We start from the raw sequence: 27,324 nt of genomic DNA, 5'->3' as shown, positions 1-27,324 counted from the left end.
TGAGGAACAAAGATGGCCGAGAGCAGTAATCAAAGAACACCAATGTTTAAGGGACAGTGAGAGGAGGAGAAACCTGCAAAGCAGAATGAGAAGACACATCCGAGTTATGAGGAAAACCAGAAGTTCTGGGTGTCTAGAAGCCGGGAAGAAAGAATTTCAAGAAGCAGAAAGTAAAAAATGTGTCACATGCTGCTGAGAAGGCAAGAATAATTTTAAAAGACAAAAAAATATTATTAGATTCAGCAACAAGCAAGTCTTTAATGATCTTGGAGTAGTAGGTTAAGAGATTCTACTGGATCTAAAAATGCATGTGTGTGAGTAATTGCAGACAGCAAATATAGATAACACAAGAAGTTTAACTGAGAATGGGAAGAGCTAGAGAGAATAAAAACCGAAGGTATAGTAGCTGTAAAATACTATATAAATAAAGCATATTATAGTGATTTTAAAAAACTGAAAGTGAATATCAGGTTAAGGGAGAAATTTTTGGTGAGGGAAGGATTGTTTGTTAATAGAAAATGAAAGAGACTTTTAAAATTTTGATGGGAAAGAGCCAATGAAAGGGATGGAGAGTGAGGGTACAGGAGAAATGATAAAAAGGCATAGAGATATCTAGAAGACAGAAAGGGATTGAATCCAGAGACGGGGGAAGCAGCAGACGACCTCACATGGACTTGGTTTCCTTTGTCGCAAGTGCGAAGGAGAAAAGTGATGGGTACAGATCAAGTCTGATTTATAAATCTGGTGGCATGAAGTTAAGAAGGCACCTGTGTATTTTGTCCATGAATTAAGAGTTGAAGAGAAAGGTGTGAAGGAGGGGAAATTGGTGATTAAGGAGCATATGACAGAATGAAATGCCTCTGCCAGAGAACCAAGAGAAAGCTGACTAGGTAAATAGTTGTATGACTTCCTCTCACAGTGCTTAGCTGCCCAGGTGTGAGCCCAGAGACTAAATAGTTGGACTTATTCAAGATTGGGTTTCAACAACTGGGTAAAAGAGAACGATGATAGGGCAAGAGAGTTGCAAGGTGATGCAAGGGATGACAATAAAAAATCTAAGCAGCATAGGGAAGAATTAAAGACAGTAGGGAAATGATTGACAGGAGTGATTCATAGGCATGGCATTCTAGGTTCCAATCAAGGGATTTTATCTCTAGGGTTTGGGGTAAGGAGAAAGCATGCTAGGAGGGAGACTAATAACAGACAGGAACCTGTGTAAATTGATGAAAGCTGACAGATATTGACGAGTTTGTCACAGTAGAAGGATAAAGCAGGAGATGTCTCAGAAACCAGTGAGGGAAGGAAACATGGCATTCATGGCGGAGATGAGATATGGCTGGGCCAGAGTCTAAGGAAAGGGCTCATTCAATGATCACAGTCTGTCCACTATCCTATCCCTCTGTTATGGGTTGAATTGTGTTCCCCCAAAAAGATATGTTGATGCCCTAACCCCTGGTTCCTGTGAATGAGATCTTATTTGGAAATAGGGTCTTTGCAGATGTAATCAAGTTAGGATGAGGTCATTTGGGTGGCCCCTAAGCCAATATGACTTATAAGAAGAGGAGAAGAGACACAGATAAAGACACACAGGGAGAGCACCATGTGACAATAAAGGCAGAGATTGGAGTGATGTGTCTATAAGCCAAGGGATGCCAAGGATTGCTGGTAACATCAGAAGCTAAGAGAAAGACATGGAACAGATTCTCCCCTAGAGCCTTCAGAGAGAGTGTGGCCCTGCTGACACCTTGATTTGAGACTTCTAGCAACTTCGACCGTGAGAGAATATATTTCTGTTGTTTAAGGCCACCCTGATTGTGGTAGTTTGTTGTTATAGCAGCTAGGGCTGTAGTTCCTGGGGGAAACTCAGACACCCTCCATGCTTATACATGACCTAGCCTGGGTCATGGGTGTATTTCCTAATGTCACAGGGCATCAATAGAAGTCAGACTGTGGTCCACAGACACTGGGGTGATTCTCCATTTTTAAGTAGAAATTGGACATTTTCATTCTCATTAAGTGTTGTTTTCAACTTTCATCCAGTGATACAGTAATTCAATGCACTGTTATTACCAAGCAAATATGTCCAAAGGCTAATTTCATCCAATAGGAAGAGAACTAAAAAAAAGGCAAAATGCGTTGTATGTAAATTTAGAAGTGTTAGGCTATTTTAGACTCCAGTCAATCATATTGCCAGAATATCTGGTGTTTACTATATTCTTACTTTCAAAAAGAAGTCAGTGCACTTTTTATGGTGACAGTACGTGCCCATTTTGTGTACTAGAACTTTTTTTTTCCACAGTAATGTTGACACACGATGATTTAATGTTCCCATCTCTCCTGATTTGGCACAAACAATGCACTTATGTGCCAGTAAATAAGACAGATCTACGTGACCCCTTTCTCACACACACACACACACACACGTTCACAGAGAAAAAAGAAAATGTATCATTGTTTTTTATATGAACAAATATTGAGAACCAAAATTTAATTGATTAATTAATTAATACCCCATGGATTGCTCCCCAAAGGCTCAAAGTCAGAGTACTTTTATTACTAAGACTTGATGAAAATTAATGGCCTGCAAATTTTGTTAGGTTTTCAGCTTTACACAAATTATTTAAAACTTAAAGTCATAAACAGTTTATATAAATCAGGGAGGCAAACACAACCACCCTCAGGAGCTGGGCAGGTAACAAAAATAACCAACGTTGGCCAGATTGGATTCTCAGGATGTATTTTGTTTACACATTAAACACGCAGCTTCATTTCCACTGAGAAATGTGTTTTCTCCCACTTTTCTTGAAACACAAGGCCCTGTGCACAGTCTACCTTTCATTTTCTCATCTTTGTGGGGTATAGCTATAAAATTATTTCACCATTCTATGAATTCTGAAAAAAGAAGCGATAGGGCAAGCACCAGGCTGGATGGCGGGAGAGCTTAGGCCTCAGTGCTAACAAGAACCCAGTGGAGAGTGGAGGAGGCACAGGCTTCATGTGTGGGGACCAAGCCTTCCTCAGCTCTAACTGGTCATACCTAAGAACATGTGCCCACAGTTACTAGATAGCCCAGTTTTTAAAGGGATTTTATACAAAGTCTCCAAATTTCTAAATGTTAGAAACTAATTCTTTTTTTTTTTTTTTTTTTAACACACAATGATGGCCAAAACAGTTTGAAGCCAAACAAAATCTGTCTGAGAGCAGATTTAGCCAACGCCAATGGGGTGCTAGTTTACGACGTTTACTAAATGCTGTGTTTTTTTTTTTTATTGTGGTAAAATATCCATAACACAAAATTTACCATTTTAACTATTTTTTAGCATATACTTAGTGGCACGAAGTACTGACAATGTTGTACAACCATCACTACTATCCATTTCCAGAATACTTCCATCATCCCAAGCAGAAACTGTGTACTTGCTAATTTGTTGTGTATTTTTATTATCAACTTTAAAATGAAAAGAGAGCTATAAAATGAAAATGTCCCAGTTACCATATTTGTTATTTAAAAAAAAAAAAACTTCAGACTTTAGTGTTAAACTAAGTGCTCATTTCTTTCAAAAAGCATTCAGGAGTAAATCCTCTGCCAGATGTAAAAGCCTCTGAGAAATCCTTTATCTCACCAACTTTCAGCCCCAACCTGCGTACTATATCCATTGCTCCATGTGAACCAACTCTGGACCTCATTATGCCCTTGAAAATGCCTGCTCTGTCTCCATCTGGTAGAGTACTGGAAAATACTCTCTACCTCTGCTCTCCACACTCTTTCCACCTCTTTGCCTCAGTGACACGTAAGGGCTGTCTGGGAACATCGTTTCCCCTGCAGGCCTCTTATGTGGAAACTGCTTATTCTCACCTCAGGTTTGGTAATTGGGTCAATGTTCACTTGCTTTGAGATATTAAGCCTGCTCCCTGTTGTAAATATCCCCTCTCCTTTCAGACTCTGACCATTCAGCTGAATCACACTTTCCTCCTCCGTATTGCTGTCATCTGCTGTCACTCCTCTTCTTTCACTTGAGATTTCAACACCTAGCTTCCAATTTTCCAGTCCACGTTAACTCCTGTCATCATTTTAGACAACTTCAGCATATACTAGATAACCCGTCCCAAATGCTGAGCTGTTAGTTCATTGAACTTTCTACCTCATCAACCAATAAAAAGCACAAAATCAGACATCCCATTCTCAAATAAAACTATTTACTTTCATCTTATTCAATCCATCACCCCACTCTTCCACCGTCTTCCATCTCACTAAGATTTCCAATGCACAATCCCATGGCTTTCTGTTTGCCCATCAGCCACACTTGCTTTTACTTCTCTATTTATTTAGGTATCTCTATTTATTTAGAGTCTCCTTCAGTATAACAACTCCTTTGCAAACACTATATTAATCTCCATGCTTCTTTCTCTGCTGTCAAACACACGAAATCTCAATCCTAGATGAACCCAATCATCTATCTTTCCATTCTTGCACTGGAGAAAACATACAACTAAACTGATTGGTATTGAGAAAACATACAACTAAACTGATTGGTATTGATGAAAAGTCAACATCTCCAATCTAAACACTGCTTGGCAACCTAACTATGTATCTCCAGTAAACTCTGTTGATCACTTTCCTAAACGATTATTTTGTACTTCCCTACTCTTCTCAAATCTTTTTCTCCCTCATCTCCCTAAAAGAGTCCATCACTAAGTTCTATCATTTTTACCTCCAAAATGTATCCCCAAACCATTCATCTCTCTCCTTCATTGCTACCCAAACCATCATCATCTCTAGGCTACATCACCACAGTAGTCTTCTAAAGATCCTCCCTGCCATCTTATTGCCTTCATGAATATATTGAATATTTCAAGTATTCCAGAAGGTTCTCTCAGGGCCATTTCCAGACAACCCTTCATCAACAGATAACCACTACCCTAACTTCTATCACTAACGATTAGATTTGCCTGTTCTTGAACTTGATAGAAATAGAATCATACAACACATACTCTTTTTTTGCTAGCTTCTTTTGCTCAACATAACGTCTGTTGTTTTGTTTCTGTGCAGTATTGCATCAGATGAAAATTCCACAGATATTTATCCATTCTCCTGTTAATGGACATTTGGATTGTTTCCAGGTTTCAAGCATGAACATTCTGGTTTGTGCCTTTTGGTGGATATGTATACACACTCATTTCTTTTGAGTATATATCTAGGCATAAGTTTGCTGGACATATTAGCTTTGTAAGTAGCAACAGTTTTCCATAGTGCTTGTACCAATGTACACACCCACCAAATGTGTAAGAATTTCAGATGTTCCACATGTCTACCAACACTTGATATTGTTACTATTTTAATTTTAGCCATTCTTGTGAGTCCATAGGGGTATCTCATCATGGTTGTATTTTGTATTTCCCTGATACATATATTTTCATATGCTTAATGGCAATTTGCATACCCTATTTTGTGAAGTGCCCGTTCAAGTCTTTTGCTCATTTTTTAAATGGGAAAAAATACATCCTTCATTGGATATATGTATTATGTATATCTTCTACCAGTATTTGGTTTCTTTTATGCTTAGTGTTTTTGTGTCCTGTGTAAGAAACCTTTGCCTACTGCAAGGTCATAAAGATATCCCCCTATATTTTCTGTGCACATTTATGTCTGTGATATATGACAAATTATTTTTTGCATATAACATGAAGCACAGGTCAATGTTCTTTTTTTTTTTTTCCTATATGGATATACAATTGCCCTGGCACCACTTATTGGGAAAAAATAAACCCACTATTCTTTCCACATAAAAGTGTAGTGGTGTTTTTGTTATAAATCAAATAATTCCATAGGAGTAGCCTATTTCTGACTCTTCTGTTCATTTGGTCTATAATTTGTTTGGTCTTACACCAATACCACACTGTGTTAATTATTGTAGCTCTTAAAATCTGATAGTGTAATAAATTCTCCACCTTTGTTTTTCTTCTTCAGGATTTTTTTTGACTACTAGGTCCTTTGCATTTCCATTTAATTTTATAGTTAGCTTGGCTATATCCACATCAATTTTAGAGTCACCTTGGCTGTCTCCACAAAATAAACAAACAAAAAACTATAATTTTGTTTGGGATTGCATTTAATCTATAGACCAATTTCAGAAAAATAATATCTTTTATGATATTCAGTTTTCCAATTCAAAAACAAGGTATACCTCTTAATTTAGGTCTTTTTAATTTCTCAGAAAAGTTCTGTAGTTTTCAGGGTAGAGGCTTTTCACTTCTTTCATTAGATTTTTTCTTAAGTATTTTATGATTTTCAATACTATGGTAAATGGTATTTGATTTACATTTTGTTGAGTTTGTTGTTAGTATGTGATTTTTGCATCCTAACTATATTGAACTCACTTATTAATTTTAATGTTTTGTAGATTCTTTGGATTTTCTATATACAAAATCATGTCATCTGTGAATAAAAGCAGCTTTATTTGTTTTTTCCTGATCTTTATGTCTTTTATTGCTTTTTCTTACCCTATTATATTAGCTAGGGCCTCCAGTAAATGACCAAATAAAAGTGATAAGAGTAGACATCCCTGTATTGTTTCCTCTTCAGGCAGAAAGTGTTCCAAATTCTAGTATAAGTATAATTTTAGGGTTATCAGATTGAGAAAGTTCCCTTCTATTCCTAGTTTGCTGGGAGTTTTATTTTGGTTAGTGTTCATACAGCATAGCTTTGTTTATCTATCTACTTTTAATTTGCCTGTATTCTTATATTTAAAATGTGTCTTTCGTAAACAGCATACAATTGGGTCCTTTCAAAAGCCACTTTGGCAATCTTGGTCTTTTAATAGGAGTGTTTAGACCATTCATATTCGATATCTTACTGATTTGGTTTGCTTATAAGTCTGTGATCTTGCTACTTGGTTTTTATATCTGCTGTCTGTGCTGTGTCCTTTCTCCTCCTTGTCTGCCTACTTCTGAATCAATCAAATGTTTTTTAATATTGCACATGCAACCTTGACTTATTACACTCTACTTCTCAAACAATGCAAGAAATTTATAGCAGTTTAACGCCATTTGCATCCCTCTTACTCTTTGTGCTACTGTTGCCGTGTATTCTACTTCTATATATGAACCCTGTAAGACATAATTACCATGATTGCTTTAAATAGTCAATATTCTTCTATATTTACCTATGTATTTACCCTTTCACATGTTTTCCATTCCTTCCTGTACTTTTGTGCTTTTATCTGGGATTATTTTCCTTCAGCCTGAAGGACTTTTTAATCTTCCTTATAGTGTGTATCTGCTAGAAACAAAATCTCTTAGCTTTTGTTTGTCTAATTTCTTTTTCTTTTTAACCTTCATTTTTGAAAGATATTTTCATTTGTTAGAATTCCAGATAGTTTTTTGTTATCTTTCAGCACTTTAAAGACGTAATTATATTGTCTTTTGACTTCCATAGTTTCTGTTGAAAAGTTAATTGTAAGCCTTATTTTGTTCTTCTTTTAGTATAATGTCTTTCTCCCCCTCTGGCTGCTTTTAAGATTTTCTCTTGGTTTTAAGCTGCTTGAGGTTCACCAAGATTCTTGGACCTATGGATTTATATCTATCATCAATTTTGGAAAATTCTCAGTTATCATCTCTTCAGACGTTATTTCTGACCCATTCTCTCTTCTCTCCTTATAAGACTATAATAACACAATGCTAAACCATTTGTCTGTATCCCTTATATCTCTTGCATTCTATTTTATTCTTTCCACTTCTTTTTTCTGGTACTTACATTTGTATATATTCTACTGACTTGTCTTTGGATTCGCTAATCCTGTCTTTTCCTTTTTCCTGTTCTATGTAAAACATATTCAATGAGCTCTTAATTTAAGATAATGTACTTATTTATATAATGCCCATTTGTTTCTTTTTTAAAGATTCCAATTCTCTAAGTACGTTTTAAAAAACAAACAATTCTCTGTTTTAAAATCTTTTCATCTACTTTTTCCATATTTTCTCCTATTAAAAATATTTGTAGGGGGCCGGCCCGGTGGCGCAAGCGGTTGGGTGCGCGCGTTCCGCTGCGGCGGCCCGGGGTTCGCTGGTTCGGATCCCGGGCGCGCACCGAGGTGCTGCTTGGTAGGCCATGCTGTGGCGGCGTCCCATGTGAAGCGGAGGAAGATGGGCGCCGATGTTAGCCCAGGGCCGTCTTCCTCAGCAAAAAAAGAGGAGGATTGGCGGATGTTAGCTCAGGGCTGATCTCCTCACAAAAAAAAAAAAAAAAAAAAAAATATTTGTAATAGTTAAAGTCCATGTCTGCTAACATCTGGATGATATATGGGTCTGCTTCCATTGTCTACTTTTTCTCTTGATCAATTACATTTTCCTGCTTCTTTGCATAGCTCATAATTTGGTATTGTATGATGTACAGTATATATAAAAGAACTAACAAAGAACAAACAAACTGTGTTGTTATAAAAGAACTAACAAAAGAACAAACAAACTGTGTTTTTGTCTATTAAACAGACAAGATGAGGGGCTGATATCTCAACCCAACCAAGAATGGTGCTAGTTTGAGGTTGGCTCACACCTTTAGTTAGACTCGGTCCATCTGTGGTTTCAAATGTCTTGAGGGCCAGACCTTCTTGTGTTTGTTGCAGCCTCCACCCTCCAGTGGAACTTTGTCTTCTAAATACCAGGGGACTTCAGGAGATTTTATTTTGCATTTCTAGGCCAGCCCCTTTCTTGGGCAAGGCCTTCCTATAGTTGTGATTGAGAAACTGGTGGGTCTCTGTTTCTCTTTTCCACCCTAGGGTTCTGTCCTTCACAGATTTGGGGCGTGGCTCTTTAGCTTCTCACCTCATCTGGGTTCAATATCTGGCAAATGTTTTGAAAGGGAGATTTTATATATATAAAAATATTTTGAAAAGGAGATTACATATATTTGTATATAAAATGTAAAATCTTTTTTGCATACCCCTTCCTCTAGCATGACTTGGTCTGTAGCTGATTTCTTTCTTTGTGGTTCAGCCTCCCAGCCTTCTATACTGCCCTAGCACTTAGCTAGGATATATCCTGTGGGGGAAAATGGCTATTCATTTGATGGTCTTGTAGATTCTAATTTGTCCATGCCATCCCACATTGATATAAAAAATTCTGTTTTTGCCCTTTGCTTTCCTATGATAGCCTATGCCCAGACTCAGCAAATGCTCCCAGACAAGAAAATGGCCTTAGCTTATATAGGAAAGCCTCTTCTCTCTCTAAAATTTATTTCTTCTAGTCTTATATGCATCTGTAGCTCTCTAATATCTTTAAAAATATGATTTTTGTGGGGCCAGCCCAGTGGCATAGTGGTTAAGTTCGCATGCTCTGCTTCGGCCGCCTGGGCTTCACAGGTTCAGATCGCAGGTGCAGACCTACGCACTGCTCATCAAGCCATGCTGTGGCAGCACCAATATAAAGTAGAGGAAGATGGGCACACATGTTAGCCCAGGGACAATCTTCCTCAGCAAAAAGAGGAGGATTGGCAATGGATGTTACCTCGGGGCTAATCTTCCTCACCAAAAAATATGTATATATACGATTTTTGTAATCTCTTTTTTTCTAGTTGCGATAGCTTTCTGCTACTACCACATCATGCTCAGAAGCAGAAGTGTCTCTAATGATTTTTTTGAATCTTAATGTAGTTTAAAAAAGTAAAAAAGAACAATATCCTAAAATATTGGTCCAGCTAAAAATTTTTCCTGGCAGAGCATAACTTTGATTTTTACATGCAGCTGAGAGGAAAATAGGATTTACTTAAAATAAATTCACTTCATAGCAAATTTAGATGAGGTATATCAATTCCATAAGTAACGTAGAACAGATTTCCAGTATTCACCCATACCCATTTTTCCTATTTCCTGAGCCACAGAGGAGAGCCATATTTCAAGGCTTCAGGAAGGGCCATGTGCCTACTTATGTCCCAAGGGCTATGGGCACAAATGATATGTGTCACTTCCGGGAAGAGGCATTTAAGAGTGAGTGAGAGTTCTGTACACTCTCCCTTTCATGGCAACCATGGAGGTCACATGTTTAGATATGGAGCCACTCAGCCTGGTACCCTGAGCCACTGCTGGGAAAAGGAGCCATTTTAGAGAGTCGCTGGGCCCACAGTGGACTTTGCATCAGTAAGAAATAACGTTAACGTGTTGAATCATTGAGTTTTCAGGACATAGCTACATCTCAGCATAGTCCATCCTATTAAGACAAATATAGTAAGGAATACCTAAACTAACACAAAGATGTAACATTTCCTCTGATTATTGTTTTTTAAAAAAATCCCCCAAATTCTAATCATCTAAAAACTGTTGTTTGGACTACTAGGTATTATAGGAAATGATTATCATAATAAAATTACTTCTAAAGGAAAGTTAGTGAAGAATATCCTTTAATTACATGGTATGGAGTTTCCTTAGGAGTTTGTTTTTTTTTTTTCTTTTTCTTTTTACCCTTGAGGTATATACATAAAAAGGAAAGCTATATGTATTCTGAGCTAAGCTATATCATACCTTAAACTTGAAGCAATTTCAGTGATACTGTCTTGCATATTAACATCAGGGACTTTCCTGTCCCAAGAAATTAAAGCTATATGTTTCAGGAAGGCAGCAAATTTTAACCTTTAGTTCTTTCTTTTCTCATCTGTCATACTATACCCTTTAGCTGAGAGCACTACATTCAAATCTCCCCTTCTCCAACTGATCTTCTCTCTTTCCGTCTCCCCAACTCTTCCTGCCCATGTTAAAACCATCCTGAGCCTACTAGAAAAGCTGTTATAAAGAACTGCGCTGTAAGCTATTATTGCCTAATAGTAACTCAATATAATGCCTTCTTGGATGATCTGAATTTTAATTAGAAAAATATATATTATAATCTAAAAGGATGAATCCTAATTATGGAAACTTTGCTGTTATTTATTGGTTGGAGAGGTAAGATATCAGACGGGAGGATTGAAGATCTTCCCCATTTTCCATCAAAATACCTTTTTGGGTGGCTACTTATTCAAACCTATACATAAAGACCATCCTTGAGTAAAGTCATTTCTCTAGCAGGACTGTTGGTAATTGTCTGTGATGGTTAATTTTACGTCAACTTGACTAAACCACAAGATGCCCAGATATTTGGTCAAATATTATTCTGGGTGTTTCTGTGAGGGTGGTTTTAGATGAGTTTAATGTTTAAATTGATAAACTGAGTAAAGCAGATTGCCCTCCCTAATGTGGGTGGGCCTCACCCAATCAGCTGAAGGCCTGAATAGAACAAAAGGCTCACTTTTCCCCTGCCTGACTGCCTGAAAGCTGGGACATTGGTTTTTTTCCTGCCTTAGGACTCCAACTGAAATATCAGCTCCTCCTGGATTTAAGCCTCCTGGCCTTTGGACTGGAACCACACCATTGGCTCTCCTGCATCTCCAGCTTACTGACTGCAAATCTTGGGACTTGTCAGCCTCCATAACAGATACATATCCTGTTGGTTCTGTTTCTCTGGAGAACCCTGACTAGTACACCATCCCATGGCATTAGAATTACATCCTGTAGAAATACAAATCAAAACTACAATGAGATATCACCTCACACCCATCAGAATGGCTATAATTAACAAGACAAGAAATAACAAGTGTTGGAGAGGATGTGGATAAAAGGGAACCCTCATACACTGCTAGTGGGAATCAAACCAGTGCAGCCACTATGGAAAACAGTATGGGGATTTCTCAAAAAATTAAAAATAGAAATACCATATGATCCAGCTATCCCAGTACTGGGTATTTACCCAAAGAACACGAAATCAACAATATGAAGAGATCTATGCACCACTATGTTCACTGCAGCATTATTCACAATAGCCAAGACATGGAAGCAACCCAAGTGCCTGACAATGGATGACTGGATAAAGAAGATGTGGTATATATATACAATGGAATACTACTCAGGCATAAAAAAGACAAAATTGTCCCATTTGAAACAACATGGATGGACCTGGAGGATATTATGTTAAGTGAAATAAGCCAGACAGAGAAAGACAAAAACCATGATTTCACTCATATGTGGAAGATAAGCACATGGATAAAGAAAACAGATTAGTGGTTACCAGAGGGGAATGGGGTGGGATGGTGAGCAAGAGGGGTAAGGGGCATCTATGCATGGTGATGGATAAAAACTAGACTATTGGTGGTGAGCATGAAAGAAAAAAAATAATAGATTTTTTGTAAGCAATGATGATGGAAGTTTCTTCTCAAAGATGCATTTGCAGATAAAGTTTGATTAAAAATAATAATATAAAAAAAAGAATTACATTCTGTATGTGAACACCACACTTTTCCAGGATCTAGAGAGTTGATACTCATTCCACCCCCAACAATTGACTGAAAGAAATTCATAAGTAGAAGCAACGGCAAAAGCAAGATAAGCTAAAGAAGCAAATTATTGAAGACTTAATATGGTTGGTCTGTCTACTGGCCATAAGTAAATCAAAGTTGAAAGAATAGCAGAAAATGGAGAGAAATGAGACCAGGAAGAAGGGGAAAAAAAGTGGAGAGAAAAGAGGTAGCCAGGAAAGGCCAGACAGCAGGAGTGACAGAGAAGAAAAACAACAATGCCAGTGAGCAGCAGGCCTGAGGAGAGAAAGAATTTCAGGGAAATCTGGGAAATAGCAAAGGAGCACAATTTGTCACTAGAGTAGATAAGATGTCTGGAGTTATTTAAGTCTAGCTAACCCCTATAGCTACCTTGGGCATTGATGAATATATTGATTGAACTAATAATGAAGATCTGGAGTCATTAAGAAAAGATAACCTTCTTTGGTGGATTTGTATTCTGGCATCTCTCACGTGGTATTGTAGTTAATACTACTCTGTCCTGTATTACTGTGTAACAAACCACCCCAAACATAGTGATTTAAAACAACAATTTACTGTTCTCATAAGTCTGTGGGCTGTCAATCTGAGTGATTCTCCTGCTGGACTCATCTGGGATCACTCATGTGGCTGCAGTCATCTGACATCCTACTGAAGGCCAAGACAGCCTCAGTCACATGCCTCAGACGCTAGTGTTGGCAGGGCATCTAGGTTCTCCCCGTAGGGCCTTTCACCCTCCAGTAAGTTAGACCAGCTTCTTCACAATACAATGTTCTCAAGGTTTCAAGGGAACAAACCCCAACCTGCAGGCACTTACCAAGTCTCTGCTTGGATCATGCTTGCTAATGCCCCATTGGCCGGAGCAAATCATGTGGCCAAATCCACAGGCAACGGGGGGGGGGGGGGGGGGGGGGGGGGGGGTCCACATAAAGGAAGGAATACCAGGAAGCTAAGAAACTACCACATCCACTGTGAATTTAAGAATTTATATCAATAGTATTTCCATACTTAGTACTTGCCTGGCACCCATAGTGCTTAATTCACATCTGGGCAGGAGTACTCCCTAGAGAGAATTTTAGAAATTTTAGAAAACATGAAATATAGCCTGAGCATGCACATTTGAAATGTATATTTTATTATAAACTATGTGCCTTGTATATGTCCTTTATATTGTAGTTTGAGCATTATGTTGATTGTAAAAAATAATAGGGAAAAAAATGTTAGGTGCTAGTAGATTATATTTTCCACCAATTTTCTTTCAGGATAGTAAATTACATTACACAACACTTGTTACAAGGCAGTGTTTGGGGTCTGATATTTGTGAAATTAATGAGTTAAGTTTGAATGTCTTAGGACTAGCCTTCAGTTATTTGCGAACCTTTCCAGCCCAGATTAAACGTCACTGAACTACTTTTTAAATTGTTATTGTTCATTTTGATCTCTGTGTTGGGAGAATGTGTGACAGGAAACACGGGTGGGGGTGGTCACTCAGCTTCAGGAAGCAGTGAAAAATCACAGAACTTTCAACCCTTACTCTGCCAGACCCCACACTTCTCCAGACCCCTAAAACTGCCTCAACCACCCTCCTTGGCATAGCGAATTTGCTTATAGATTATTGTTCGAATTGTGAATTTATTATACAGCAATATACACAGGATTCTTTTCCAGCTTGCGGGTATAACAGAACAGATGGTGCAGTTCCTGAGCCCAGCAGCTGGAGGGGACCGAGTCTGCGCCCTGCACACAGTAGGAGTATCACAAACGTTGATTGACTGAGTTCATTGCGGCGGTTGACGCGAAGCCATCAACTCCCCAGGCAGTATCCTTATCTCTCTCCAAGCCCACACCCCTGGCCCGAGAGGCGGTGAGCTCGGAGCAGATGGCGAGTCCCGGCTGCCAGGTGTGCAGCACGCTCGGCGCGGTCTGGGGCACCGAGTTCTTTGGTCCCTGCCCCACCCCGCCCCGCCCCGCCCATCCCCTCGAGCTTCCCCGCCGCCGTCTGCGCCACACGTGATGTCAGGCTGCGGCGGGATCCCGGGAGGGGAGGGCGGGAGCAAGGAGATGGCGTGCCCGGCCGAGCCCGCGCGTCCTGCGCCGGCTGCCCGCCACGCGCCCGCCTCCCTTCCCCTCTGACCCGCGTCACTCGGCGGCCCGCGCAGTCTCCGTGCCTTCCCATCGCCACTCGCTGCAATCAAGCGCCTGTCTCCCTCCCCCTCCCCTCTTCCTCTCGTTCTCTTATCTGACATTTTGCTTCGCTTCCCTCTGCCCACTCCCCAGCGGGTTTCCCTCCCTGGCAGACGCGCCCGCCTCAGCCCGCGCTCGCACAAGCTCCAATTGTAGGTCAACTGGTTTGCTAACGTTGGCCTAGGTGTGCTCTTGTTTAAGCGTTTTTCCATAAGTGAAATCAGCCCGCTTTCCCCACGGGGCTCCAACTGTAATTGCTTCTACTTGGCTGTTGGGTTGGGGGTGGGGGATTCCGTGGGATGGGCTCCCACCGCCACCGCGTGCTAGGGTCACTGGGATGGTTTCGGGCGCCCCAGCGTGAGGTAGGCGGCCCCACTCGGACCCTTGCTCCCGGGCCTGGCTGCCGCGGTGGCCTGCGAAAAGACAGACAAGCGAATCCAAGAGGAAAAAAGCGAGCCGAACCCTACCACAAAGCTTTGCTTCTAAATAACTGCGCCTGGGGCGCAGCCTCTGCCAGTTATTTACCTGCCCTAAGGTCCCTCCTCTCAGACCTGAAACCAGGGGCCGCATCACTGGGGGCGTCCGGTGCACCCCTTGGCAAGGGCGCCTGGCACCCTGGGGCGCCTCCGCGGCCCTCGCGGACTCTGCGACTCCCCCAACCCCCGCCTTTCCCGCACAAGCAAGGGGCGCGGGAGGGCACTGAGGCACGCTTGCCCCTCCGAAGTCCCTGGGGTGGGGACGCTTGAAGATTCGGGTGCAACCAACTATCAACCTCCCTCCCCCCATGGCTTTTTCCGTCCCCTCCTGGCGCGCACACACGCCCTGGTCTGCCTCCTGAAAGAGACCAGGCAGCTGCAAGCTCACTGGGGCCTCAGCCTGCGGGGTCCGGGGAGGGAGTGCCCAGCCGCTGTACGAACGTCGTATGCTAGCTGGAGCGTGGGTTCCAGACGCACAGCGCGCAGAGAGCATTTAGGCGTCCAGAGGGAAGCTTGTGGGCACGCGAGAGACAAGGGGGCCAAGTGGCTGTCAGTTCCGGTCAGTGATGGAACTGGCCACCATCGCCAAAGGCCAAAGTGGCCCTGGGGGTAGGCGTAGGGGATTGAGGAGCCGAGCGCCCGGGAAACGACCCCCCGGCTAGCCGCAGCCAGCTGCAGCTTCAGAGGAGATCTGGGAGCTCGCGAGGGCGCGGGGGCGTCTTCACTTGGGCTGCGTGTGCGCGCGCGCGCGCGCGCGTCTTCAGCTCCTTCCCCGGTCGTAAAACCTAAACGGAAGACGGGTGTTAAAGTGCTGCTGACAGGATCGCCTGAAACATGTTTACAGTAGGAAAGACTTTCCTCCAAAAAGCACAGTCTGAGTCGATTCCAATTTATTTCCTCCCTGTAACTGTAATCGAAAGGCGAGGCTCAGCCGCCGCGGCGGAACAAGGCTGAGCACCATTAATCCTCGCCGAGCTTAGGGCAGGAAGAGCGCCGTGCCTGCGCTCCTGAGCCGTTGCCGTCGGCAGGGCGTTCTGGCAGAGGGAAACCATTTTTTTAGGAGGAAAGGTGGCCTCTGCTAGTCCTTAAGTAACGCGCGCCGTTTCTCTGCAGCCGCTCGTTCCGGCTTCAGCAAGATACGGCCATGGTAATTGACAATCTCCCAGGTTCAGTTACTAGATCCAAACGGGAGCTAGCCTTGGCTTCCCCGGTCTCTGGGAGCTTCTGACAAGTGAACAGGAGGCGGCGGTCGGTTGCCCTACACTGTGATTTACGGAAAAAAAAAAATCATCAGAACTCACCAACACACCCTATTAACTGCTGATCGTTTAAACTGTTACCTACAAAAGGTAGAGTAGTGGGAGATGATAGGGGTTAGGGAGAGAAGAAAGAAGTCTGACCATCCCCACGTTTTCCCACGTCTCCTCGAGGGCGCAGGGAGGCTCAGCGCTGCCACCTGGCGGCTGCTTCTTCCCAGATTGGGAGCCGGCTGGCGGCACAGCAAACCCAGGCCTCCGGTGGGTGTGCCTTGCTTCTGCCTCGAGAAATGGAGCAGAAGCTCGTATTCAGGCTTCCAATCTACGTGGCCCAGGCAAACACTCGTTTTCTGCTTGTTCTCATGAGAAAATTGAGAGGAATGGAAAAATGAGTTGGCATTGGTATGAAGTGCTTACTTAAGGTGCTAGTCGCTGGTTAGGAGGGGAATGAAAGTGGTAACATTTGTTAGAAATGCAGGGTTCTTTTAGTTTATTCTAAATAAAAATAAATTCTGGATTTCATTTTACCCAGAATCCCATTTTGATATTTTGCAAATAAGAATTACTTCCATATATTATTTCTCAATACAACCCCCAAAAGAGAAGTCCAGTTCCAACACCACTTCATCAGCGCAAAAAGATGAAGTGCAAGTTATGTTTGTCTACTTGATTGAGAAGTAAATTAGCCTCGGATGGAGGGTTCTTTTCCATAAAGTGTGGAAGCAAAAAGCCTGGGGCCTTTCAGTTGACAAAGGCGAATGACATCAAATTTCCCAGGGCTTCTTCCCTGTCTACTAAAGTAACAAAGACAGGGTTTTTTCCCTCTTTATTTTATTTGAACTGAATACTTGTCAGACCAATTCCTACAATCATACTTGCTATCACCCAGGCAAGGCAAAATCTAGCAAATCAGTGCAAATCCAGGAGATTTGTTAAACTAATTTCCCTTCAGGTTTTTTTTCCCTCCATGCTATAGGAATATATTAAGCAGTAGGATAGAATCTTGTTTCCATCTATACCCCATACCATTTTATGGATGAGGTTTTCTGTTGTGCAGGTGTGTGAAAGCAGAAGAAAAGAAACGAATTAGCAGATATTACATTACATCTCAAATAGAATTCCATTATTTAATGGAAAATAAATAAGATAAAATATTTACCTTAATTCAAAATTTGAAAGGTCTAGCATCATTGCTAATAAAGACAATTTGTCTATTATTCTAAAACAGGATTTTTTTTTTTTTTTGCGAAATTATCTTGGTTTACTGTTAATATGGCTTAAAGAGTAGCATTAAGAATTGCTTCATGTACTGCAAAGCCAGCAGAGGGAACACTGAGTTCTGATTTAGTAGGGGCCACCAAATATCTGGTATTTGGGAAAAAAAGGTCAGTAACTGAGAACTGGTTACAAAGCGTATGAAGTTAGGTAATGAGAACACAGAAATCTTTTCTCATTATTTGTTATTCAGAGGCCTAATACATTCCAGCATGCACATACTTAGTTGGTGAGAAAGATGACTTTAATCAAAGGCCATTTGTCACATGGTTTCTTACATTTTAAGACAACTACTAACACATAAGAACAAACCTACTTCAGAAATCCAAGCATTCATATATACCGCAATAATCTCATAAAGTCAATGGAAATTACTAATACCATATTTCTTCAATTCTAAGAACTTTTTCTTGTCATTTTCAACATCTCTGAAATAGGGAGATGTCTTACAATCAGGGAGATGTCACAGTTTCATCGGCAGTTTTTCTTCCTTAGTGGCGTGTAACAATGGTGTGTCCTAAAATCGATTGGATTTGTTGAAATACAGAAAATACATCTAACAATAGAAATAGGCCAGTGGCTATTTCTTTAGTACCCACTTTTTAAAATCTGTGTGCTTTAAGCACAAACAAAATTTCCACGACTGCTTTGATTAACTTCCACTTTTCCCCTATCATAGTCAGTGGCAGAAGCATAAATGGCTTTAGAAATATAATCAATTATATTGATACTCACCTCGACTGAATTATCACAAACTACACCCTCAAATCATTAGTTGGTACAAATCCCAAAATAAATATAATATTTATTCTTTTTAATTCTAGTGAAAATATTGATTTTATAAATAATATACCCTCAGAGTAATTTTTATGTCAGATTGATGACATTTAGGGGTGTGTTTTGGTGTTTCAGTTCAAAGAAAATAAAATGCATGATAACACACCCAACTTTGTTATATTCTAAAGGGGGGCCTGTGGGTTTTTTGTTTGTTTTTAAGATGTTTCCCCTTCTAAAAGAAAAAGTATATAACTTGGGTAGCTAATGGTCAAAAATTATTTGCTTTTACCCACAAAAACATTCTGGCTTGTGGTTGATCCTTGGAGATCTAGTCAGATGTCTCCAATGAGTGTTCTTTCCAGTAAAACTCTAAATCTGACAGCCTGGGCCTCTAGCCAGCCTAGATACTTCAAAAGTTTGACAAGATAAATAGAAATCTACTGCCTAGCACTAGTCTGATATGAATGGAAAGTTGACTTTATTTTAGGTTGGCCCTACCTAACCACCTATCATTGGTTTTAGGGAAGATCAATTTTTACTAGAATTCTACTTTTCACACCTTGGAACAAAGGTAATTTTAGTGGCCAAATTAACGTGTATTCTGACTACCCAGACACCTTTTCCTTGCCACATTCTTCTCAGTATTCTTCACGAAATTCCTATCTTTTTAAAATCCTTGGGACAGGGCTGCCACTATTGTCCTTGGATGGTTCACATCCACGATCTGTGATTATTTTTTTCACATCAGTAGCCATCCTCAATTTTAGTCTCTTGAACAACATGCTGCTTCTTCTAGAAGGAGTGACTCCGGCATTTGAATTATCAAGAGAAGGATAATAGTATTCATTAAGGGCTTACTATACATTAAACTCACTGAAGCCTCACAACAACCCTATTTAAGTAGCTTCTAGAGTTCCCATGTCACAGATGGGAAAAAGTGAGACTTGGTCGCATCCCCAGGGTTACAAAACCAGGAAAAAGGACTAGCAGCCAAGTCTAATATAAACCCAGAGGTTCCATTCTCTTCTGCTCCCAGTTACCACCTCCTTCTACAGTTTCTTTTGCCTTAGCCTTTTCCATTTGATTCAAGTAACAAATATAGGAGAAAATATATATAAAGGAAAGGAGGAGGAGGCTTTTGGGGGGAGAAGGATGGAGAGTGAAGCAATCTTTAATTTTGAAAATGTGGGAAACAAATATTTAGAAAGTAAAATTGATTCCCATCCTTTACTCACCATTATCATCCTATACAAAACTCTACGGAAATTCTCCCATTGAGTTAATTATGGAACACTACCTAATGTGTTCCGATGGAAAGCTCCTCTGTTTGGGCTATCCAGGATTTATGGGGGAATTTAAATCATTAAATAACCATAGTTAACCCGTTTGGTTAAGAGAGCAAGTAATTATTGCAAAAATTCCTCTTCTCTGCCTTCCACAAACAGCACAAAAATTGCTCTGAAGGGATTTACACAATACATCAACATCTGTGCTGTACCTAGAGTTGTTAAAATAATTGTGATGACAGGTGTCTAGGTACCACTTTCTTAATGGTTTTCAATATCCACTGATTTATTTCCCTCTCCCTTTTACATCCTTGGCTTTATGAAGGAGCCGAGGAACAGATTTTGCACTAGAGGCTGATTCTTCATTCTAATACTGAAAAGAACTAATAAAAATAATCACTTGGCTTTTAAGCAGAAAGCTTCCATTTACAGTATTTCACCCATACCCCTCCTTCCAAGCCCCTTGTTATCTAACATAATGGTTAGAATACATTTCCGCCTCTCCCCTTAATAATTTCATGCATTAACATCCTCTTCACACCACACACACACACACACACACACACACACACACACACACACACACACAGCAAAAAGAAAAAAGAGGCAGCAGAAATCTCAGCTGTACTCCTAGCCCTTTTAAAAAGTTTGCTCTGTAAATTGGAATGAGGTCAGACATGGAGCTTCTCATTGCACGCGGAGATTATTATTGCATCGGGTTCCAAGCCAATGGGAAGCCCGGGGGCGGGGCTTGGCACGAGGAAGCGTTGGTTACAGCGGCTGATTGGTCGCGGCCAAGACTGTGAAAGGATAAAGAGGCGCGAGGCGGAATTGGGGTCTGCTCTAAGCTGCAGCAAGAGAAACAGTGTGTGAGGGGAAGCGGCCTGTTTCGCGACCGGGTCTCTAGTTCTTGCATGCTCTTTAAGAGTCTGCATTGGAGGAACTCTGCCATTACGAACTCCCTTCTTGCAGAAGGGAGGGGGAAACATACATTTATTCATGCCAGTCTGTTGCATGAAGGCTTTTTGGCTTCCTACCTTGCAACAAAATAATTGCACAAACTCCTTAGTGCCGATTCCGCCCACAGAGAGTCCTGGAGCCAGAGTCGTCTTTGCTTTGCATTGTAGCAAAGGGACTAAGTGATAGAGACTATGTCGCTTTCCTGAGCTCCTGAGAGCGCTGCTGAACTGGAATCAACTGCTTCAGGGGAAGGAAAAAAAAAAAAGAGACTTGCCTGGGAGGCGGCGAGAAACTTGCATTGGAAGCTCAGAAAGCAGCATTCAAGAAACTCCTCTCCACTTTAGCACCAGACTCAGAGCCAAGAGACAGCAAACTACGGAGCGGTGAGAGAGAGAGAAAGAGAGCGAGAGGGAGGGAGAGACTCTCCAGCCTGGGAACTATAACTCCTCTGCAAGAGGCGGAGTACTCCTTCCCCGCATCTTTTGGAGACTTTTCTCTCTTCGCCCGCCTCCGCCCCGGCGAGGAGTGGAGGGGCCCGCTCGGCCGCCGCGCGCGTCCTCCCGCTCGGCGTGTGCTTGGCCCGGGGAGCCGAGAGGGCCCGGCGATCGCGCCGCGGCCGCCGCGAGGGTGTGAGCGCGCGTGGGCGCCCGCCGAGCCGGGGCCATGGTGCAGCAAACCAACAACGCCGAGAACACGGAAGCGCTGCTGGCCGGCGAGAGCTCGGACTCGGGCGCCGGCCTCGAGCTGGGCATCGCCTCCTCCCCCACGCCCGGCTCCACCGCCTCCACGGGCGGCAAGGCCGACGACCCGAGCTGGTGCAAGACGCCGAGCGGGCACATCAAGCGGCCCATGAACGCCTTCATGGTGTGGTCGCAGATCGAGCGGCGCAAGATCATGGAGCAGTCGCCCGACATGCACAACGCCGAGATCTCCAAGCGGCTGGGCAAACGCTGGAAGCTGCTCAAAGACAGCGACAAGATCCCTTTCATTCGGGAGGCGGAGCGGCTGCGCCTCAAGCACATGGCTGACTACCCCGACTACAAGTACCGGCCCAGGAAGAAGGTGAAGTCCGGCAACGCCAACTCCAGCTCCTCGGCCGCCGCCTCCTCCAAGCCGGGGGAGAAGGGCGACAAGGTCGGTGGCAACGGCGGGGGCGGCCATGGGGGCGGCGGCGGGAGCAGTAACGCGGGGGGAGGCGGCGGCGGCGCGAGCGGCGGCGGCGCCAACTCCAAACCCGCGCAGAAAAAGAGCTGCGGCTCCAAAGTGGCGGGCGGCGCGGGCGGCGGGGTCAGCAAGCCGCACGCCAAGCTCATCCTGGCGAGCGGCGGCGGCGGGAAAGCGGCGGCCGGCGCCGCCTCCTCCTCCTTCGCGGCCGAGCAGGCGGGGGCCGCCGCCCTGCTGCCCCTGGGCGCCGCCGCCGCCGACCACCACTCGCTGTACAAGGCGCGGACTCCCAGCGCCTCGGCCTCGGCCTCCACGGCGGCCTCCGCCGCCGCCCTCGCCGCCCCGGGCAAGCACCTGGCCGAGAAGAAGGTGAAGCGCGTCTACCTTTTCGGCGGCCTGGGCGCATCGTCGTCGCCCGTCGGCGGCGTGGGCGCCGGCGCCGACCCCAGCGACCCCCTGGGCTTGTACGAGGAGGGGGGCGCGGGCTGCTCGCCCGACGGGCCGAGCCTGAGCGGCCGCAGCAGCGCCGCCTCGTCGCCGGCCGCCGGCCGCTCGCCCGCCGATCACCGCAGCTATGCCAGCCTGCGCGCCGCCTCGCCCGCCCCGTCCAGCGCGCCCTCGCACGCGTCCTCCTCGGCCTCGTCCCACTCCTCCTCCTCCTCCTCCTCGGGCTCCTCGTCCTCCGACGACGAGTTCGAAGACGACCTGCTCGACCTGAACCCCAGCTCAAACTTTGAGAGCATGTCCCTGGGCAGTTTAAGCTCGTCGTCGGCGCTGGACCGGGACCTGGATTTTAACTTCGAGCCCGGCTCCGGCTCGCACTTCGAGTTCCCGGACTACTGCACGCCCGAGGTGAGCGAGATGATCTCGGGAGACTGGCTCGAGTCCAGCATCTCCAACCTGGTCTTCACCTACTGATGGGCGCGCGGGCTGGGAGAAGAGGGCCGGGGGCGGGGGGGCAAGAGAGGGAAAAAAAATCGACAGAGAGAGAGAGAGTGGAAAGAATAAAAGGGGAAAAAAAAGGAAAAGGAAAAAAAAAAAGTGAGCAGGGTCGGCTTGGGCCGCATCCCGGTCGTCGGAGAGGAGTGCAGCGGCGAGTTTGGATCCGCGCTCCCATCCCCCATCTCCCCGGCCGCGGGGACGCGGGGGAGGCGGCGGTAGACGGGGGCGACCTGTTATTGTTGTTACTGATGTTGTTGTTGATGGCAAAAAAGCGACTTCGAGTTTCCTCCCCTTTGCTTGAAGAGAGCCCCCCCTCCCCCTTTCCAACGAGCTTCCGGACTTGTCTGCACCCCCCCCCCAGCAAGAAGCCGAGTTGGTAATTTTCTAGAGACTGGAGGAATCTCTTTCCTCTCTCATCGCCCCCTTGGTGTTTTTGTTTTATTCTATTTTATTTTGTTTCTTGGTCAAGAGTGGAGGAAGAAAAAAAAAAAAAAAATCCAACGTGCCCCTGGGGATTTTGTTCTCAGCACCCCCCCCCCTTTTTTCCCCCAAAGAAGACTGAAGGCTTGGGGCGTCGAATTTGACCGACGGCAGAGGTTTGGGGGTCTTGCAGCTTCGAGCGCCAGGACTGAGAGACTCCACGCTGGTGAATTCCCGATTTGGGGGGTTGGGGGGAGTTGGTTTTTTCTTTTTTTTTTTTCTTTTTCTTTTTTCTGGTCCCTGCAGCCAGAGGAGGAGATGCTGAGTGACCGGCGCTAGGAAATGACCTGAGAACCTAGTTGGAAGCCACACCAGCGAGGGCGAGGGGCGGGGGGAGAGAAGGACACGAACTGGACTGGAAGGGGCTCCTACTAAGACTGAAATGGATTTGCACGTTCGGGAGAAGGTGGCGGCGACTTCTGGGCCTCCACCTTCTGCAGATATGAAATCAGTGAGCTGAGACTTCACAGGCCCGCAGGCGTGGAGGAGAGGAGACTGTTTGATGTGGTACCGGGGCAGTGGAGGGCGAGTGGTTTCGGGGAAAAAAAAAAAAAAAAAGATTTTTTTCTTCTCTTAATCGGAATCGTGATGGTGTTGGATTATTTCACTGGTGGGGTTAATATAGCATGTTATCCTGTCTATCTTTTAAAGATTTCTGTCTAAGACTGTTGAGCAGTTTTTAAAATAGTGTAGGATAATATAAAAAGCAGATAGATGGCGCTATGTTTGATTCCTACAACGAAATTATCACCAGCTTTTTTTCATTCTTAACTCTTTAAAGGATTCAAACGCAACTCAAATCTGTGCTGGACTTTAAAAAACAATTCAGGACCAAATTTTTTCTCAGTGTGTATGTGTTTCTTCCTTATAGGTGTAAATGAGAAGACGTGTTATTTTCCCTCACCGATGCTCCATCCTCGTATTATTTTTCCTTGTAAATGTAATCAGATGCCATTTTATATGTGGACGTATTTATACTGGCCAAACATTTTTTTTATTATTTTGTCCCTTTCTTTTTCTTAACTTTCTTTTGCTATTTTTTCTTTCTTTCTACTTCCTTTCTTTCTTCCTTCCTGCTTTTCTTTTCTTTTTCTTTCTTTCTTTTTTTTTTTTTTTGGTAGTTGTTGTTACCCACGCCATTTTACGTCTCCTTCACTGAAGGGCTAGAGTTTTAACTTTTAATTTTTTATATTTAAATGTAGACTTTTGACACTTTTAAAAAACAAAAAAAGACAAGAGAGATGAAAACGTTTGATTATTTTCTCAGTGTATTTTTGTAAAAAATATATAAAGGGGGTGTTAATCGGTGTAAATCGCTGTTTGGATTTCCTGATTTTTATAATAGGGTGGCTGGTTAATATCTCACAGTTTAAAAAATCAGCCCCTAATTTCTCCATGTTTACACTTCAATCTGCAGGCTTCTTAAAGTGACAGTATCCCTTAATCTGCCACCAGTGTCCACCCTTTGACCCCAGTCTTATAAAAAGGGGAGGGAATTAGCCAAACACTGTATGCTTTTAAGACAAACAAATTTTTTAAACGAAATACTATTCTGTCCAGAGGCTTTAAAACTGGTGCATTTACAGCAAAAAGGGATCCTGTAGCTTTAATTTGTAAACCACATCTTTTTTGCACTTTTTTTATAAGCAAAAACGTGCCGTTTAAACCACTGGATCTATCTAAATGCCGATTTGAGTTCGCGACACTATGTACTGCGTTTTTCATTCTTGTATTTGACTATTTAATCCTTTCTACTTGTCGCTAAATATAATTGTTTTAGTCTTATGGCATGACGATAGCATATGTGTTCAGGTTTATAGCTGTTGTGTTTAAAGATTGAAAAAAGTGGAAAACATCTTTGTACATTTAAGTCTGTATTATAATAAGCAAAAAGATTGTGTGTATGTATGTTTAATATAACATGACAGGCACTAGGACGTCTGCCTTTTAAGGCAGTTCCGTTAAGGGTTTTTGTTTTTAAACTTTTTTTTTGCCATCCATCCTGTGCAATATGCCGTGTAGAATATTTGTCTTAAAATTCAAGGCCACAAAAACAATGTTTGGGGGAAAAAAAAGAAAAAATCATGCCAGCTAATCATGTCAAGTTCACTGCCTGTCAGATTGTTGATATATACCTTCTGTAAATAACTTTTTTTGAGAAGGAAATAAAATCAGCTGGAACTGAACCCTAAATCTTGACTTTTGTCATTATTATGCCCAATGCCTGAGATTGGGAGGGCCCTACAGTGTGTAGAAACTACACCATCTGCCTTAGCTTTGAAACAAGTCAGTTCTCAGAGAGGAGCCTGTTACATGCCATCTTCTTGAGGAATACTAAGTTCCTCTAGGCCAGATTTGGCAGGCCCTGACCCTGAAGTGATGGCGTCAGCTGAATATGTGTCAACTCGACACGCTTTCTAGGAATTTTCTGAGTTTACCATATTTAAATAAACGTTCTTTGTCTTGGATTTTTTAAAAGAGGAGGAGGGGCAACCTGCGCAGAATTCTTTGCAGATGAAACTGGCTGGCTGATCTTTTTTTTAACTTTATGTTCCTTAAGCTGCTTCCTCTTTGACTTGCCCATAGTTACCATCCAGCAGTGCCTAGAATTGTTTTCCACAGATTAAGAACAAATAAGCCTGTGAAATTATCAATATATCGTGGAGGAGAAGGCTGTTACCAACTATGAGATGTAAAAGTTGGATAAATTTTTTCCTCAAAAGCGAAAGGTTCACGTGGTGCTAAAATCTCAGTTTTGTGCCATGCCCAACATGGTTATTCACGTAAGGGAAATGTTAACGATAGGGATGGCCTGGAGAAGTTGCCCCCAGAAGCACATCTTCAGCTGGTGGAGATTTATACTGTTTGTAACCATCAGACACAGCAGTATTATTGAGACATGTATGCAAGGAGAAAAGATACCTTGGATTTCCTAAGGCCCATTAGTATTTGGTTTGGAGCCTACAACTTACTAAGTAGCGCTATTTCCTGTTTATTTTGAGGGTTAACAATTGCCATTAACTAACAAAACCCATCTTCACTTTCCAAATGTTTGTTAATTAAAAATATGCTTTATATGTCTTCTAGATGTTCAGCACTGGAGAGGAGGGCTTAATAAACAGAAGTGTTTGGAAATAACCCTTTAGTCATGGAGATTGCTTGTAGGTAAGGGATTATGCTTCATCTTGAAATGTACAGCTGGAAGAGATTTTTGGAGCCTATGGTCCAAAACAAGCAATTTTTTTGTTTAATGAAAAGCAATAATTCCCCCTTCAAAATAATATAACTGTGGTGTTTCAATATAGTTTCATCTTTTAAAGATCATTATAGCTACTAATATACAAATTTTTCCTTCATGTGTTCTGCTAATATAGTTTTAATTGCATTTATGTTCTACAATTATAATAGCGCAGTTTTTAAAAAGATCTTAAAACAACATGGCATCTTAAGTCTCCTCAAAACCCTTTGCAAAAAGAGAAAGATCTCTACTGTAAAGTGTTTAAATTTAATTTTTGTTCATTGTAGTGATAATCATGATTGTTTAGTTTTTTCAGATCCAAAGTATCAACACTTTGACATAAATGAAGCCTATATAATGCATTTTTTTAAATTTATTTTGTAAGGTTCTCCTGTTAAAACTATGTTTATTTTCCCTTGATTTTCCATGTAAGGGCGGATGCTTTAAATATTTTCTTTAAGAATTTTGATAACATTGCTTTAAAAATAAAAGCTTAATGTGTGTCTCCTTCCTAGTAAGTGATAGAGTAAATGTAAATTTTTGTACTTTCCTTTGAATCAATTTTCATTCATAAGGAATACTTATGTGTTAGGTGGTACAAGGCATAATAAATCTGAGAAACCAAACAGTTTAGTATGACTTTTTCTTTCAGATAATGTGGATCAATCGAAAAGAATAAATTTCAGATTTTCTTTTAAGAATATCAAGCCATTTTTCTTTCAAGACACTGCTTCAGGCCCTGTACTCCATCAGAAATGTGTATCAGTAATACTTGCTTAAGCAAGTTTTGTTAATTCCTAGTTGAATACCTGTAGCCCCCCAAAAAATAAAGAGCATGTAAGCTGATATGGTGAGCTGCCTAAAAGGGCTTCCTGGATTTGTGCTCACCCTGCTGTGGGGTGCAGGGGTGCTGGAGGCATTAAGGGATTCTGAG

At 42.5% G+C, this 27,324-nt stretch overlaps 1 protein-coding gene across 1 annotated transcript; it reads left to right on the top strand.

The window, feature by feature from the left end:
- Window positions 1-20,454: 20,454 nt before the first annotated feature.
- On the top strand, window positions 20,455-25,345 carry SOX4 (SRY-box transcription factor 4). The gene has a single exon (XM_058555168.1). The coding sequence runs from the start codon at window positions 21,230-21,232 to the stop codon at window positions 22,646-22,648; it is 1,419 nt and encodes a 472-aa protein (XP_058411151.1). The 5' UTR covers window positions 20,455-21,229; the 3' UTR covers window positions 22,649-25,345.
- The last annotated feature ends 1,979 nt before the right edge of the window (window positions 25,346-27,324 follow it).

Source organism: Diceros bicornis, chromosome 14, assembly GCF_020826845.1.
Source record: "Diceros bicornis minor isolate mBicDic1 chromosome 14, mDicBic1.mat.cur, whole genome shotgun sequence".
Lineage (NCBI taxonomy): Eukaryota > Metazoa > Chordata > Mammalia > Perissodactyla > Rhinocerotidae > Diceros > Diceros bicornis.
This window is presented reverse-complemented; position numbering and strand designations above follow the sequence as displayed.

Bases quoted from the DNA above. Each gene is read 5' to 3' on its own strand.
- SOX4 (XM_058555168.1), top strand. From the start codon at position 21,230: ATGGTGCAGCAAACCAACAACGCCGAGAACACGGAAGCGCTGCTGGCC.